The sequence below is a fragment of the Mugil cephalus genome, chromosome 19, assembly GCF_022458985.1.
Source record: "Mugil cephalus isolate CIBA_MC_2020 chromosome 19, CIBA_Mcephalus_1.1, whole genome shotgun sequence".
Classification (NCBI taxonomy): domain Eukaryota; kingdom Metazoa; phylum Chordata; class Actinopteri; order Mugiliformes; family Mugilidae; genus Mugil; species Mugil cephalus.
Genome location: NC_061788.1, coordinates 23139670 through 23156323, shown reverse-complemented (window position 1 = coordinate 23156323; position 16654 = coordinate 23139670). Strand labels below are relative to the sequence as shown.

The 16654-nt window shown below is 40.8% G+C and overlaps 1 protein-coding gene across 3 annotated transcripts in view; it reads right to left on the bottom strand.

Annotated features, from left to right (window-relative positions):
* The window catches only part of dqx1 (DEAQ box RNA-dependent ATPase 1), a 41254-nt gene that overhangs the window by 6743 nt on the left and 17857 nt on the right, over window positions 1-16654 (bottom strand). For 2 of the 3 annotated variants that reach the window (XM_047569474.1, XM_047569473.1), the window contains one exon: window positions 4704-4894. In XM_047569474.1, the coding sequence (XP_047425430.1) occupies window positions 4704-4894 (191 nt within the window). The remainder of the gene's footprint in view (window positions 1-4703; window positions 4895-16654) is intronic. The other variant, XM_047569475.1, reaches the window with a different exon arrangement.

Genomic DNA, 16654 nt, shown 5'->3' with positions numbered 1-16654 from the left:
TATACATGTTGTTCTGTGGGTTTTTCTGCCTCCTAATATCAATTAAATTCATCCTTAAACAAATATTTATTAGTTCACTGTTAGTACTTGTATTTTTTGGAGGCCATCGTTATTTTCATATATATTTTCATATATATTTTCATCAAAGACAGTATTAAAATCCCCTCCCCATATTACTTTATCAAGTGGATAAATTGAGTAAAGATGCCATATTTTTGACCCGATACTTTGAAACAACGCTAAATTGATGGTCTTATTGTTGGTAGCATAAATATTAATTAAAATAAATTGATTTTGATTTATATCAACAACTAAAAAGATCCATCTCCCAGGCATATGAGTTTCACTGTGTAGTCTTTTTATGTCTTTTATCTTTTTATATGGCGACCCCTGCTGACCGATTATTTCCATTGTGAAACCACATTTCATTACCCCATTGATTTTTCCAAAAAGACTCGTCTGCTTTACAGCATGAGTTTCCTGTATAAAATAAAAATCAGCACTTTTACCTCTGCAATATAAATAAATGGCTTTTCTTTTAAAGAGGCCTCGTATTCCCCAGGCATTTATATAAAAAACACAGAAAGAGACATTAGGACGAAGAGAGAAACAAAAAGAGAAAAAAAAATCCTCTTTTTAGACTGAATTTAACTTTTACAAAAGGCTATAGGGTCCTCGCATATTTAACATGTTGAATTAACAATAACACAGCAGACCTTATTAAACAAGTTTGCATTCACCGTTGTTGTGGAACAAGATATTTTAACAACAACAACAACAAAATGTTGTTTCAATGCACATATGGCCTCATCAACAACTTATATCAAATAATAGTTAAATGTTCATGTAAATATCACTGAGGTCATTGTAGATTTAAACTATTTTCAAGCTATTTTCACATTTCACGTTCCTTTTCCATCAGGACGCAGTTCTCTCCCCTCAATAAACGCCCTACCTCCTATGAGTTTTTCTTGATCATGCTCTCGAGTTGATCTGCTCTTTCGTTGATTTTTCCGGAGAGAAGTATGATGTTATTTTGTACTTCAGTCAGGGACTGCTCTGTGGGTGATGAAGTATTTTTCGGCTTCTTGGCAGGTTGAGCTTAAGGTTTGTACGTCCATATCCCCCATATCTTCCATAATATTTAATCTAGCTTGAACTCTGAGTTAACAGGCAGACTTATTTTAGTAGTCGAGAAACTTGAGTCACTTCATCATAGGGGTGGGCGATATGACGATATTAAATCGTGAACGATTACAAAGTGAAGACGATATGTCCAACTGTAGAGATCGTGGGATCGTCTATGGACATTCTATAAATTGCAGTTCTATGCTGATGCACCGACGCACCACACATATTACGTCGTCAACCTGACCGACCAATCATAGCGAATTACGGGCAGTGACGCGCTTTCTTACCCGCCTCCTTGTTTACATGTGTAGCGGAAGCGGAGAGCCAAGCTGAAAAAAATCCACTTCCATTATATGGAATTGGTTTGGATTTTCCTGAACTGAAGAAGCGCAGGCAGATTTTCTGTGCACAGAACATGTTCGCACATCGACCCTTTTCAATCATTGAAGAGGAAGCTCCAAAACAATATGCTGAGAGACAAACAGCGAGGGGCCCGGCGGCACCGGTACCGCAGGTGGAGGCAGCAGCTAGCATAAGACCAAAACAGTCAACATTAACACAGGCGTTTAACAAAGGCAATCCGTATGACAAGTCAGAAGTGGTTACCTTTTATCCTGCAAAATATATGGTACCGTTCAAGAGAAAACTTTCTGTTATCCAAAAAAAGCGTTGAATAAGGTCAGCTGGACTTGTAGAATTTCTTGAAGACATCTAATCTAGTGGGAAATTGAGGTTTAAATAGGAATAAACTCTGTGGGTAACACCCACCAGAAACTTGCTTGGCCAGAAACTGGGGTCACTAATTACCACAATGGCTGGTACTTACCTGTGCTTGAATGGGGGGAACTGTGTGCCTAGGCTAACTTATCCTATGAATCCTATTTGGATTACCATAAAGCTAACTTATCCTATGAATCCTATTTGGATTACCATGACCTGGATGACTGAGAACCTTCACAGACAAAACTTTCTGTTACTACTTTTGCAAGAGTGCACTTCATTAGAATGTTGTTGTTTACCTTAAACTTGATTGTTTGCACATGCAGCTCTCTCTGCAACTACTTAAAGTAAAATCTGTTAAGAAAGGTTCTTTGGACAAATTTTTTTCTGTTTTTAATTTTTCAATTTAAGATCATGATTAAATCTAAATCGTGATTTTATTTTTAAAAGATGGTGATATGATATTTTTGCCATATCACCCACCCCTACTTCATCAACGAATTATGGTCGGTGAAACATAAAATAATTATAACTTAGGTCCTTGGGGAAGCTCAGACCAGTAGTTTGTTGCGCAAATTATTATTAAAAGTGTAAAGTTTTGCGAGAATTGCCTTTGCCAAACCTCCGCTGCAAAAAACCCATCCGATCACAATGCCATTTGGTGGGACCCCAATGAATAAATAAATACCTGACATAAATAATTAAATAAATACATACCTAAATATGTGCCAAAAATAATTAAATAAATAAATACCTAAATATTTCAGAAATGCAATTCATACATTAATTAATGGATTTATACATTTATGTATTTATTTATTGATGCACGCACGTCAGCATGAAATGATGAAATGTTATTCAAATGAGGGGGCTGTCCGCACTGGCTGAACGTTCTCCGATTGGTTGATCGATCCATGAGTGCACGGATCGACTGCACATGACTTTTCACAGCCAGCTCGGTAGCTCTATTTGAAACGACGTCAAGCAGGAGTTTATATAGACATGCTGGTAATAAAGAGTTATGGAAGCCCATTTCCGCCACTTGATGAAAAAAAATTATGAGATACTAAGTCAGAAATATAGCTGTATGCAGCAATGAGGGGGTCCAAGCACATTGGCCAATCAGCCATAAGGCTAGACGAGAAGTTTCGAGCGAATCAGCGAAGGATTGGCGGAAACGAGCTGACTTCCTGGTTGGCAGCTCCACTGGCAATTTTGATTGGCTGTAGCGGGCAAACGGATTGGACAATGAAAATGCCTGAAGTAAAAAGTCTGAAGTGACTTTTGTGCGGCTCGGTCTAAAGATAGTCTGTGCCCATTTTCGTGAGAATCGGACAAAATGTGGGACCCGTGAATCTTTTTAAAGGTTTTTGACAAAATCCAATATGGCGGACAAATTCTTGCGATTGCGTGAAAGGTTTTGCCAGATGCTGAAAGGGGACATTCCACACTATCAGCAGACATGGAAATCTATTCTGAAATCCTAACACGTCAAGAAAAAAGAGCAAAAACCCAATTAAAAAACACATCTAGTAAATTTTGTGCGGCCTGCACTGAAGATGGTCTGTGCCTATTTTCGTGACAATCGGACAAAATTTGCGACCCGTGAATCTTTTTAAAGATCTCAACATCATGGACTGTGTCTGGGATTACATGAAGAGACAGAAGGATTTGAGGAAGCCTACATCCACAGGAGATCTGTGGTTATTTCTCCAAGGTGTTTGGAACAACCTACCAGCCTTCAAAAAATGTGTGCAAGTACCTCGAAAAACTGATGGTGTCTTGAAGGCAAAGTGTTGTCACACCAATTACTGATTTATTTTTTTCTTCTGTTCATTCATTGCATTTTGTTAATTTATGAAAATAAACTATTAACAATCCAAAAGGCATTGAATAAGGTCAACTGGGGGGGTGTACCTAGGCTACTTAATCTATGAATGGAGCTCCAACGAGGCTATTGTTGGTGGGAACCTCCAGCCTCAAGGTGTGAATGTTGTTGAAACTTCTTGGGAACAGAAGTCAAAACTGAATTGTAAACGGATGGTAAATTAAATCTCAGTCCACCTCCTCTGTTTAGAAAACGTTTTTTCACTCTGACATAGATGGCTTCCCTTACTCCCCTCTCAAACCATCTGTCATCTCTGGCCAGAAACTTGCTTGACCAGAAACTGGGGTCACTATTTCCATAATGGCCTGTTGTTTTATTAACTGTAGTTTATTTCAGACCTGGCAACACACTTAGACAAAAACTGGTCCACCCCAAAGACAAAACACCCAGACAAAAACAGATTCATGTAGTATATGCTGTTCAGTGCAGTGAGGAATGTACAGACTTTTACATTGGAGAAACAAAACAACCCATATACAGACGCATGGCCTAACACAGGAGAGCCAGCTCATCAGAGAACGACTCAGCAGTCCAGCTCCACCTGAAGGACAAAGGACACTCCTTTGAAGATAACAACATCAAAGTCCTGGCCAGAGAGGACAGATGGTTTGAGAGGAGGTGGACTGAGATTTAATTTACCATCTGTTTACAATTAACTTTTGACTTTTATTCCCAAGAAGTTTCAACAACATTCACACCTTGAGACTGTAGGTTCCCACCATCCCCCCTGGTGGGTTTTCCTATTTAATCCTCAATTTCCCACTAGTCTATCAGAACTGAAGAAGCTATTTGGATGAGTGGTGAAATGTCTTCAAGAAATTCTACAAGTCCAGTTGACCTTATTCAATACCTTTTGGATTACCATGACCTGGATGACTGAGAACCTTCACAGACATAAACTATTAACACTTACATTTTTGAAAGCATTCTTAGTTTACAAAAATTTTATGCCGGTGTGACTCACATCTGAGGGTGGACTTCAGAAGCAATGCGGATGCAGTTATCCCGGGAAATGGTGAATTCATGATAAAGGACCCAGCTCGGGGGCGTTGGGAACTGCTGCCGGCACAGGTAAGAAGAGAAAGGATGAAGGTGAGCCACATGGCGATGAGTTAGCAGAAGATAGTTACCAGAGCCATCCACATCATGTGCCACCTATGGAAAAGAATGTGGAAGTAAGACCTTGTGTAGGGGGAACTGTAAGTATTGTGATTCAAAACAGAAAAAAAAATATTCAGAAAGTAGACAGCACAATTAATCTGGTCAACTAATAAGTTCCATGCAGTTCCGCAACAAAGCTATGGTGACAAAGTGATTTCCCTTGTGGATCATTAAAGTCTCTCTAAGGGCGTATTCACACCAGGGTCATTTAGTCCACCTGAAACGGACCTTTTCTCTGGTGCAGACCTATTGGGTAGGTGTGAATACAAATCAGCGGACTCTGGTGCAGACCAAACAAGTGAACGGAGACCACCTCTGCAGCTGGGACTCGGTTAATTTGTTTGGTCTGCACCAGAGTCTGTATTTACATTGCATTTTTCACAAGCGGACCAACACTGTAAACAAACCCACGTGTGTCCTGTAACCCCTCAATCACTGGATAAAAATTATTGGCGGGATCTTTGGCGAAGTTTTGTCACTTTAAGTCCACAATTGTCAGAGTCCAGGTAAAACCTGCCTCGCACATTCTCTCGGTGATTTGGCCATAGCCATAGCCTTTTTGTGTATCAAGCAGCTGATATACAGTCAGGTCCATAAATATTGGGGCATCAACACAATTCTAATCTTTTTGGCTCTATACACCACCACAATGGATTTGAAATGAAACAAACAAGATATGCTTTAACTGCAGACATTCAGCTTTAATTTGAGGGTATTTACATCCAAATCAGGTGAACGGTGTAGGAATTACAACAGTTTGTATATGTGCCTCCCACTTTTTAAGGGACCAAAAGTAATGGGACAATTAGCTGCTCAGCTGTTCCATGGCCAAGTGTGTGTTATTCCCTTATTATCCCATTTAGAAGGAGCAGATAAAAGGTCTAGAGTTCATTTCAAGTGTGCTATTTGCATTTGGAATCTGTTGCTGTCAAATGTCAATATGAGATCCAAAGAGCTGTCACTATCAGTGAAGCAAGCCATCATTAGGCTGAAAAATCAAAACAAACCCATCAGAGAGATAGCAAAAACACGGGGTGTGGCCAAATCAACTGTTTGGAACATTCTTAAAAAGAAAGAATGCACTGATGAGCTCAGCAACACCAAAAGACATGGAAGACCAAGGAAAACAACTGTGGTGGATGACAGAAGAATTCTTTCCCTGGTGAAAAAAAAACCTTCACAACAGTTGGCCAGATCAAGAACATTCTCCAGGAGGTAGGTGTATGTGTGTCAAAGTCAACAATCAAGAGAAGACTTCACCAGAGTGAATGCAGACGGTTCACTACAGGATGTAAACCATTGGTGAGCCTCAAAAACAGGAAGGCCAGATTAGAGTTTGCCAAAAAACATCTAAAAAAGGCTTCACAGTTCTGGAACAACATCCTATAGACAGATGAGACAAAGATCAACTTGTACCAGTGATGGGAAGAGAAGAGTATGGAGAAGGATAGGAACTGCTCATGATCCAAAGCATACCACCCCATCAGTAGTGTCATGGCGTGGGCATGTATGGCTGCCAATGGAACTGGTTCCCTTGTATTTATTGATGATATGACTGCTGACAAAAGCAGCAGGAGGAATTCTGAAGTGTTTCGGGCAATATTATCTGCTCATATTCAGCCAAATGATTCAGAACTCATTGGACGGTGCTTCACAGTGCAGATGGACAATGACCCGAAGCATACTGTGACAGCAACGCAAGAGTTTTTTAAGGCAAAGAAGTGGAATGTTATGCAATGGCCAAGTCAATCACCTGACCTGAATCCGACTGAGCATGCATTTCACTTTCTAAAGACAAAACTGAAGGGAAAATGCCCCAAGAACAAGCAGGAACTGAAGACATTTGCAGTAGAGGACTGGCAGAGCATCACCAGGGATGAAACCCAGCGTCTGGTGATGTCTATGCGTTCCAGACTTCGGGCTATAATTGACTGCAAAGGATTTACAACCAAGTATTAAAAAGTGAAAGTTGGATTTATGATATTTTAATTTGTCCCATTACTTTTGGTCCCTTAAAAAGTGGGAGGCACATATACAAACTGTTGTAATTCCTACACCGTTCACCTGATTTGAATGTAAACACCCTCAAATTAAAGCTGAAAGTCTACAGTTAAAGCACATCTTGTTTGTTTCATTTCAAATCCAGTGTGGTGGTGTATAGAGCCAAAACAATTAGAATTGTGTTGATGTCCCAATATTTATGGACCTGACTGTATGCTCTACTCTGACCATATATCGAAGAGGCAGTGCTCTCTTCTGTGCCCCACGTTGACCCACAGCTCATTCTTGGTATAAAATAAAAAGGAATGAATGAATGAATGAATGAAACAACAATGACTTCCGCAATCTTCTTCAGAAAATGCCAGTCTTTGTGACTGTGTCACGAAAAAACAAAAACAAAAAAATGAATGGAAAGTAGCCCTTAACACAGTAAAATTAAAGATATAGGTAAACGGTCAATCGTACATTTTTGATTTTTTCTTGTTTTTGCAGAAGAAACGGTCACTTATTTTTCCTTTGGACATGAATGGATTATATTAACAAACTTAATATAATTTAAACATTAACATTGGGTTGAATGGGGAAATTTTTTTTTTTTTGTTAGATTGGGAATTATTAAGTCGGACTTCTGTGTGTTGTTGGTTTCAAAGGCGGGGTCAGCTTTTCTGTAAGATATTAATTACATTAAAAGGTAAACTGTTTGGTTCACTTGTTCGGTCCACACCAGAGTCCGCTGATTTGTATTTACACCTACCCAAAAGGTCCACACCAGAGAAAAGGTCTGTTTCAAACGGACTAAATGAGTCTGGTGTGAATACGTCCTTAAATATGCATTAAAAAAAAAACGTCAGAAAATACAACTGTAGAACATAAATTAAAATTTGAGAATAAAATAATAATAGAAGCAGACATGTACAGTGAAATTAAACAGTAGTAATAATGAGTTATTGTAAGAATGGTCACACGCACTGTGACTGCTCAAAGTTTATCAGAGCGACAGCCCGAGGAAGAAACTGTCTTTGTGTCGGTTTTGGCGTACAATGCCGGCCTGAGGAGAGGAGTCTGAACAGATAGTGTCCAGGGTGTGAGGGGTCGGTGTAGATTTTACTGGCCTGCTTCGTGGCCCTGGACCAGTACAGGTCCTGGATGGAGGGAAGGTCAGTGCCAATAATCTTCTCTGCAGACCTAATTAACCTCTGCAGTCTGTCCTTGTCATGTGTGGTGGCTGATCCAAAGCAGACTCTGATGGATGTGGTCAGGACAGACTGGATTATTGCAGTGTAGAACATGGTCAGTAGCTCCCTGGGCAGGTTGAACTTCCTGAGCTGATGCAGGAAGTACAACCAAACTGTCATAGAGTCGTTGGCACAAAAGCGGTTTGACAAAATAATATTGTAATTCCTCCTTGCTGCCTGGATCTCCTTTGTCAGCTTGTTCCTGGATTGCTTGTACAGGTCCCGATCTCCACTCCTGTCTCTTCCTTGTCCTGGCGTTGCTGTCTCAGTCTTGCAGTGAACCATGGTTTATTATCGTTGAATGTGCAGAAGGTTTTGGTCTGCACACACATGTCCTTCCAAAACCTGATCTAAGATGTCACAGTGTCAGTTGGTTCATCCAGGTCTGAGACTGCAGCTTCAAAGACGCTCTTATCAGTGCAGTCCAAGCAGGCCTGTCACTGCATCTTTGACTCATCTGTCCATCTCTTCCCAGTCCTCACTACAGGACTGGCACACTTCAGCTTTTGCTTATAGGTTGGGATGAGATGGACCAGGCAATGGCCAGAGATTCCCAAAGCAGCCTGGGGACAGAGCCATGTGCGTCTTTTATTGTGGTGTAGCATTGGTCCAGAGTGTTCATGTCCCTGGTGGGGCACATCACGTGTTGTCTGCATTTCTGCATTTCAAGCTTGAGGTTTGCCCTGTAAAATCCGCCGAGAATGATTAGCAGAGAGTCCGGGTGTGTTCTCTCCACGTTCGTGATCTGGTTGGCGAGTTGCTGCAACGCCTCGTTGATGGGCACCTGCGATCCAATGTACACACCGACCAGAATAAACGAGGTGAACTTCCGCAGTGAATTAATGGGTCTACAGTTTATGAAAAGACTCGAGGGCTGCATGTCTTCTTTAACACTGTGACATCTGTACAGCGACCTTTGTTGATGTAGAAGCACTTTCCTCCTCCCTTTGCAGCGATTCGCACGGAACAGCTGGAAGCCCGGCAGCTGTTCCGTGCGCTGTCCGGGATGTATTCAGTGAGCCAGGTTTTGGGGAAGCACAGGGAGGTGGAACACCAAAAGTTCAAGTTCTTTGTTCAGAGAAGCAGCAGTTCATTCATTTTGTTAGCCAGAGAGTTTTTTTAACATATTTTTATTATGATTTTTTTGTCATTGATTTAAACATTTTAACAAATGTCATTTAAACAAATACATTATACCCCGATTTGGCAAATAATAATAATTAAAAAAAAAAAATAGATAAACATAGAGTAAAACAAACAAATTATACTAATGTAGATAATGTTAGAATTATTTTTTGATATTTGTCTAGATGTGTGATAATCAATTGAGATTTTCTAGGTTGTATTTAGAAGCGTGAATATTAATATTCATATAATCAAATAAAGAATGAGGTCCTAGATAATGGGAGGGTCAAGAACATCAACCCATCCAGGGTTGATACATGTTGAGAAAGTAGCAATCAGCTGACTAGGACAGAGCAAGAAGGAAACATATAGCGATTCTGAGATACAAAATAGAGAACAATGAGGAGCTGTTCTGAAGTGATAAAAGTTGCAAAGGAGGCAGTCACAGGATGAGCGCGGTACAGAGCATGTGAGGTCTATGTCAGGGATGAACAGGTAGGAAGGATTTTCTCTTCTTTCTAGGGCACTGGGGGACCTGAGTGGCCAAGGGCCGGGACCGACCCGTCCACCAACAATGGGAGAGTTAAGTCTAAACCACGACTCCTCCCCACCTGTAGCCAACCAATCATATTAATTTTGTTGAAACTGTTATAAAGGTGTCAAACTACTGAAAATCATCCTTTTCTGGGACGTTGGCCAAGACTAACTGAACAGACAAGGTCCATGCGCATGTATTTCTATATTCCAATACATTTTTGAATAAATAGCTTAAATTGACAGCAAGAAGTCGTAGGTTTTTTGAGAGGAATTAACGAACACGCTGACAATAAACAATAATAACTAAACAAAGAGAAAAGAATAAATTCCAATAGGATCACAGCAGTGCACTAATCACAATCCAAGGTTGTGAGTTTCCAGAAAGTCCATATAGGGTTTCCACAAGTGAGCAAAATTCTTTTTCTTTTTTACAATATATGTTAGCCTCTCCAAAGCGAGACAGGACATCAGTTCTTTTGTCCGCATTCCAATAGAAGGTGTGTTCACACTTTTCCACAATAGTGCAATTATCCTCCTGGCTTGTAAGAGTCCAAAGTCAATGAGCAGTGACTGCTGCTAAGACACAACAAAGTTCTCTGGGTATATTCCCAGTAAACATATTTTAGCCCGCAACAGGACTTCCCTTCCAATTATGACAACAATGTAATACATTTTTCCAAAATTGATGTATCTTTGAACATTCCCACAAACAATAAATCAAGATACCCTTTTCTTCTCTGCATTTCACACAAATACCAGGAACATTAGGATATATATATGATTCAGCCTGCAAGGTGTAAGATAAGTGCGCATTAACCATTTATATTGGAGAATCTTATTTTTAGTAAGAGATTGGGTCTGAGTCTTAAAACAAGCCCTTTCCCAGTAAACTTCCTGAATATCCTCTTTTAAATCAGTTATCCATGCCTCCAACTTTTTGGAAGATTACTCTTTTGAATGTTGTGACAGTAAATCATAAAACAGTGAAAATTGTCCTCTACCATCCATGTGAGATAGAGTCAGGTCTTAAGTTTTAGATAGTGGAGGTATGGATAATTGTTTATGCGTGGACAAAATAAAATTTTTCAGTTGGAGGTAGAGAAATGGTTTAGAGAAATGTTTTCCTGGAATAACACATTCCTCATACAGTTGATTAAATGACGTTAAGCTACCTTCTACATATAAATCTTTCGCCCAGGAGCAGAAAATTTTCAAAGATTTTTGCAACACCTTTGTTAAACCACATTCTGAATCCACCATCTGCTCTTCCCGGTAGAAAGCAATTAGTGCCCCATATAGGGGTAAACTGTGACAATGCTGGTGTGTCTCTGACCTGTTGGTGTGTAGAGTACCACACTGAAATAGTATTTCGAAGAAAGGGATTTTCTGTTGGTTTAACCAGTCTTCTGACACTTGGTGTGGCCAAGATCTCAATAGTCAACACAAATAGCAAGGGAGACAATGGACACCCTTGTCTTGTTAATCAGTGAAAAGTAAAATGGCTTAGAGACATTATTATTGGTCAATATTTGAGCAGTTGGGTTTGTATAGAAGAGCTTTATCCATCTTAGAAAATTTACACCAATTCCAGGTTTCAGGATTAAAGTAATCATCGCAAGTCTTAAAGACGGAGGGAATATTCCTTTTATATAGGATTCCTCATACATATCCAATAATGGTACCAGAAGTTTCTCCCCAAATCTCATAAAAATTCAATTGGAAGGCCATCCAGCTCTGGTGCTTTTTTTCACTCTGTATATTTTGAATGGCTTCTGCTAATTCCTTCATTGTTAGACTGCAACTCCTTTTACTGATTTTCTGACCAACTTTGAAACCTCAATTGATCTAGAAAAGAGTTTTCACTGTGTAAATCATCTAAACGCTCTCATGTATACATGGCCTCGTAGAAATCCCTAAAAGTGTTACTAATCTCCACTGGCTCTAAAGTCATATTGCCTGCAGGCATCTTGATGCTGTTGATTGCTCTGTCTGCTTTTTATAAAGTTGCCAGGCCAGCAGTATACCACATTTTTCTCTTTGGCCGTAGTAGGATTGCTTAAGCCACATTACATTTTTTGCGTTATATTTGGCTATCATAATTTGTAAGTTCTTTGCTTTTTGTGGACTGTAGTTATAATACAATTCCTGTTCCAACAGTCTAATTTGGTTTTCAATTGTATCCATTTATATACGTTTTTGTTTCGCTTTAGATTTCGTAAAGCTAATTTCCCCTCTAATATATGCCTTGAATGCCTCCCATCTAACCCAAGCGTCAGTGTGGTCACGACTGATTTTAAAGTAATTGTTAATGCGTTCTTCAGCAAATTTTATAAACTTTGCATCCTGCTGTAACTCAACAGGAAACGTCCATCTCTTAGGGTTATGAATAAATGTATCTATATGTAAATTTAATGATACAGCTGCATGATCACTAATGACAATGCTATCATACCAGCATTCCTTAATTTTTGAAAGAAGTCCAACGGAGACCAAAAAAATTGTCAATTCGCGAGTGGGTTCTCGAATGTGTGTCTCAAATAGCAAGAGTATTCAACTTTATATGAGTGTAGTTCCCTCCATACTTCAACCAAATTCAAATCTTTACACGACTGCACTAATATTTTCCTTGTTCGTATATGAGTAGAGTCAAGGTTAGAGCAATCTTTTGTGAATACCAAAGTGCAATTAAAACCACCACTGATAATATACATCTCTTTTTCAACCTATCTATTTCTGCTGCCATTGCTAGGCCTGCAGTTTTACAGGGGCACATGGCCCTACCCAGATAACACTAAAAGCCATTGGCTGAACTCATTTAGCTAATTGTGCAGTCTGTTGTCAATACCTTAAACCATTTTACATGGTAAAACACAATTTGCAGATCTCACTTAAGACTTTTCAGCAGAACTCTAAAGACATTCTCAAAACACATTCTGCACTCTAATGCACATGTCATCCATACTGGTAAACATAAGGGGCAACAATCAAATGCAAATAAAGAACACACGTCATTGATTAAGCACAAATTTGATTTCACTAGTTTCAAATCATGTGACATAACCAATATAAGCCAGGTCAGAGAGCAAACAGGTTGTTGAATGGGGAAGGAGAAAGTCTTAGAATGGATAGAAGAAACAATGTGAAAGGATGAGGACGAGTGCATATGCGAGGTGGGCGACGAAGAGGAGGAGGAATAGGAAGACAGAGTGGAAATATCTGATGAAATTCGAGCAACAATAATTGACCAGTATCACAGAAACAGAGGACAAGTTTGTGAGATGCAGGGTACAGTAGTGTAAAAAATAGGGGTACGTGGAGGAGGAAGAGCAAAGCTGAGTATTAATTTCTGATCAATTTTGAGCTACTATGATAGAACATGTTTTCCATTCATCAAAAGACAATGTTTTGAGATAAAAAAAAATGTACTTCGCCCTGAGAACTATATGTTTTCAACATTGCGTGTTTTTTATTTTTTGGTGTATTGTTTACTGACTGCTTGATAGTGTATAACATTTTGATCACTTTGTTTATGATTTGAGAGCAATGTTTGGTTTTGAGCACAGGAAAAACTGGAGGTGAAAGTTTCATTTTGAGCACAAATAAAACTCTTTCGTAAATAGTGCTGGAAGCTGAGGTTTTGTGTTTAATTTTTTCAGAAAGTAGAGCAAGGTTTCAGAAATTGTGTTTTAGTAATTAAGGAAAAACTGTAATGAATTAATTTGGATTTCAAACCTGTATGTCTTCTGTAGTATTTAAGTATTTAAAAACCAGCCCGATTCCAACCGACAGAGAAACGTAGGCTATGGTAGGTCAGTGTGTTAATGTCCTGTGGATAGCTGAGCTCTCTCTCTCCCGAAATAATTCTCATTAACATCTGGGTCAGTGCAAAAAAAGTGTCTGGTGACGCATGAGGGGGGGACATGTCTGGTTCACACTCCATACGGATTGCTCATCACAAACAATACGCAATAAACTAATAATAACTACTACTAACTACTAATAATCTTCATTAGTAAACCAAAAATAAAAAGCAAAATGCAAGTGTGCCAGGTCGTTTATAATATTTGAATTGACAGTCCCATCTCACTGTGACTGGTGTTATCTGCCATCAGAGGCTGTTGTTGGTTTTAGCAGGATCCTCAGTCTCCACACCTGGTTACAGTCCACCTGCTCTACTCGGAATATCAAGTTCATAGACTCTTCTGGAACCGCTCCCCCCTCCTCAAAACATTGCAGCCATTTACAGAAAAAACATCAAGACAACTACCATCTAATCTACGTATTGACAGCACTGACACTAAACTGACCACAGAATTTCTGGAACTGTTAAAGTGTCTCAACTTCACCCAACGTATCAATTTCCCAACACACAGCCGTGGTCACATTCTGGACTTGGTCTGCTCCACCAATATCAACATCCAACAGTTAACCAGCCACAACCTTTGCCACAACATTGCCATGGAATTTAACCAGGCCAACATGAAGACTGTTCTCCCTCACTTCAATCAATATGTGGATTTTCCAACTAGGGGAGAGAATGCTCTAGACTTGGCTTATACCAACATCAAAGACGCATTCAGAGCAGCCCCCCACCCCCACCTCGGCTCTTCAGACCACTTATCTGCAATGCTTATTCCTGCATACAAGCCCCTGCTGATCAGAGTGAAACCCATAGTGAAGCAGGTGAGGGTGTGAACTGAGGGGGCCATGGAGGCACTCCAGGACAGTTTTGAGTGCTCTGACTGGGACATTTTCAAGGCAGTAGCCACATATGACAACCAGATCAACATCGATGAGTATGCCATGACTGTGTCAGCCTACATCAGTGGTTCTCAAACTTGGGGGCGCAGAGGCATAGCGGTGGGTAATGAGGAGAGACTGCAATGTGTTGTCTGTCTTAAAGTGCTAACTTGTGACAGCTTGAAGCCGAAAAAGCTAAGATGCCACTTGGAGACAAAACATCCAGAGCACAAAGACAAGCCAGTTTAATTTTTCAGACAAAAACTCGTAAACTGCCGCACTCAACAGTCTCTCTTTACAAGCTGCATCCGTGCCAGCAAGTGCTCAACTCGCCTCATATAAAGTTGCCTACTGAGTGGTACAGTGTAAAAAGCTGCACACAATAGCGGAGGCAGAGCCACAGCAGAAGAACTGTTTAAAATCATTGACTCTTACTTGAAAGAGGCCAATCTGAAATGGAAGGACTGTGTGGGGATCTGCACAGACGGGGTGCAGGCTATGGTTGGGAAATGGGGAGGGCTGCAAGCGCTGATCAAGCGCGTCTCCCCCAACGCGCAGTGGATGCACTGCATGATACACTGCGAAGCACTGGCGTCTAAACAGCTGAGACCCGAGCTGAATGATGTAATGACCGACGTCACTGCCATGGTCCACTACATCAAAACAGGACCTGTCAAAGCCCATATTTTTTTGGCACTGTGCGAGGAAATGGGCTCCGACCACACAGCTGTTCCGTTTTACAGTGATTCTGTATACACTCTGTGCATACAAAATGACAACAAAGTTAGTCTGCATATCTCTGACCACCTGGCTATCACCATGGATCTAGACATCCCTATCCCCACCACAAAACAAAGAACAAAAAACTGTCTCTTTCATTCACTCCCTGGTTCACCCCCACACTCTGCCAAATGAAGACCAGTAAAAGACAACTGGAAAGACTCTGCAAGAAAACCAGATTAACTGTCCACCTTTTACCATACACTGACCACCTACAACAGTAAAAAGAAGCACTCAACGCCGCCTGGTCCACCCACTACTCCCACCTCATCCACTGTGGCTCCAACAACCCCAAGGCTCTGTTCTCCACCATCAACTCCCTTCTCAAACCTCAAGATTACACCTCCTCATCATTCACCACTGAAAAGTGCCAATCTTTCCCAACATTCTTCCAAATAAAAATCAACACCATCTACAGTAACCTCAACACCTCCAGGCTCCCTCCCATCTCCTCACCTGCCTCCCCCCCTGCCTTCCCACCCACCACTATCCAGCACCTGTCTCATTTCTCTCCAGTATCGCCAGCACAATTCACAACCATCATGACCAGAATAAAAACCTCCACCTGCAACCAGGACCCCATACCCTCCAAACTCATCAAGGACTGGCTCCCTGTCATCTCCTCAATCAGCACTGACTTCATTAATGCCTCCCTGTGCTCTGGTTCTGTCCCCCAAACCCTAAAACTGTTAGGGTTAGGGTCATCAAAAAACCTGTTCTTGATCCTGACAACCCAAATAACTTCCGCCCCATCTCCAATCTCCCCTTCCTGTCAAAAATCCTGGAACGTGCTGTTGCCTCACAACTCAGAACCCACCTCACCTCCAATAACCTATTTGAATCCTTCCAATCTGGTTTTCGCTCAAAACACAGCACCGAGACAGCCCTTCTGAAAGTCACAAATGACCTCCTCCTCGGACTCCGGACACCTCACCATCCTTATCCTCCTCGACCTCAGAGCAGCCTTTGACACCATCAACCACTCTATCCTGCTCTCCCGTCTGGAATCCTCTCTTCACATCACCGGCACAGCACTCTCCTGGTTTCACTCCTACCTCACCAACCGACAACAGTCCATCAGTATAAACAACTGCACTGCTCCTCTGTCGCAAGGCGTCCCCCAGGGGTCGGTGCTTGGTGCCCTCCTCTTCATTCTCTACATCCTCCCCCTTGGCCAGATCATCCCTCAACATGGACTCCATTTCCACTGTTAGGCCGAATTATATCTCCATCAAAACCATCACCAACACCACCCACTCCACACTCAGCAACTGTCTCATAGAAACTAAATCATGTATGCAAACAAACTATCTTCAACTGAACAGACAAATAAGAC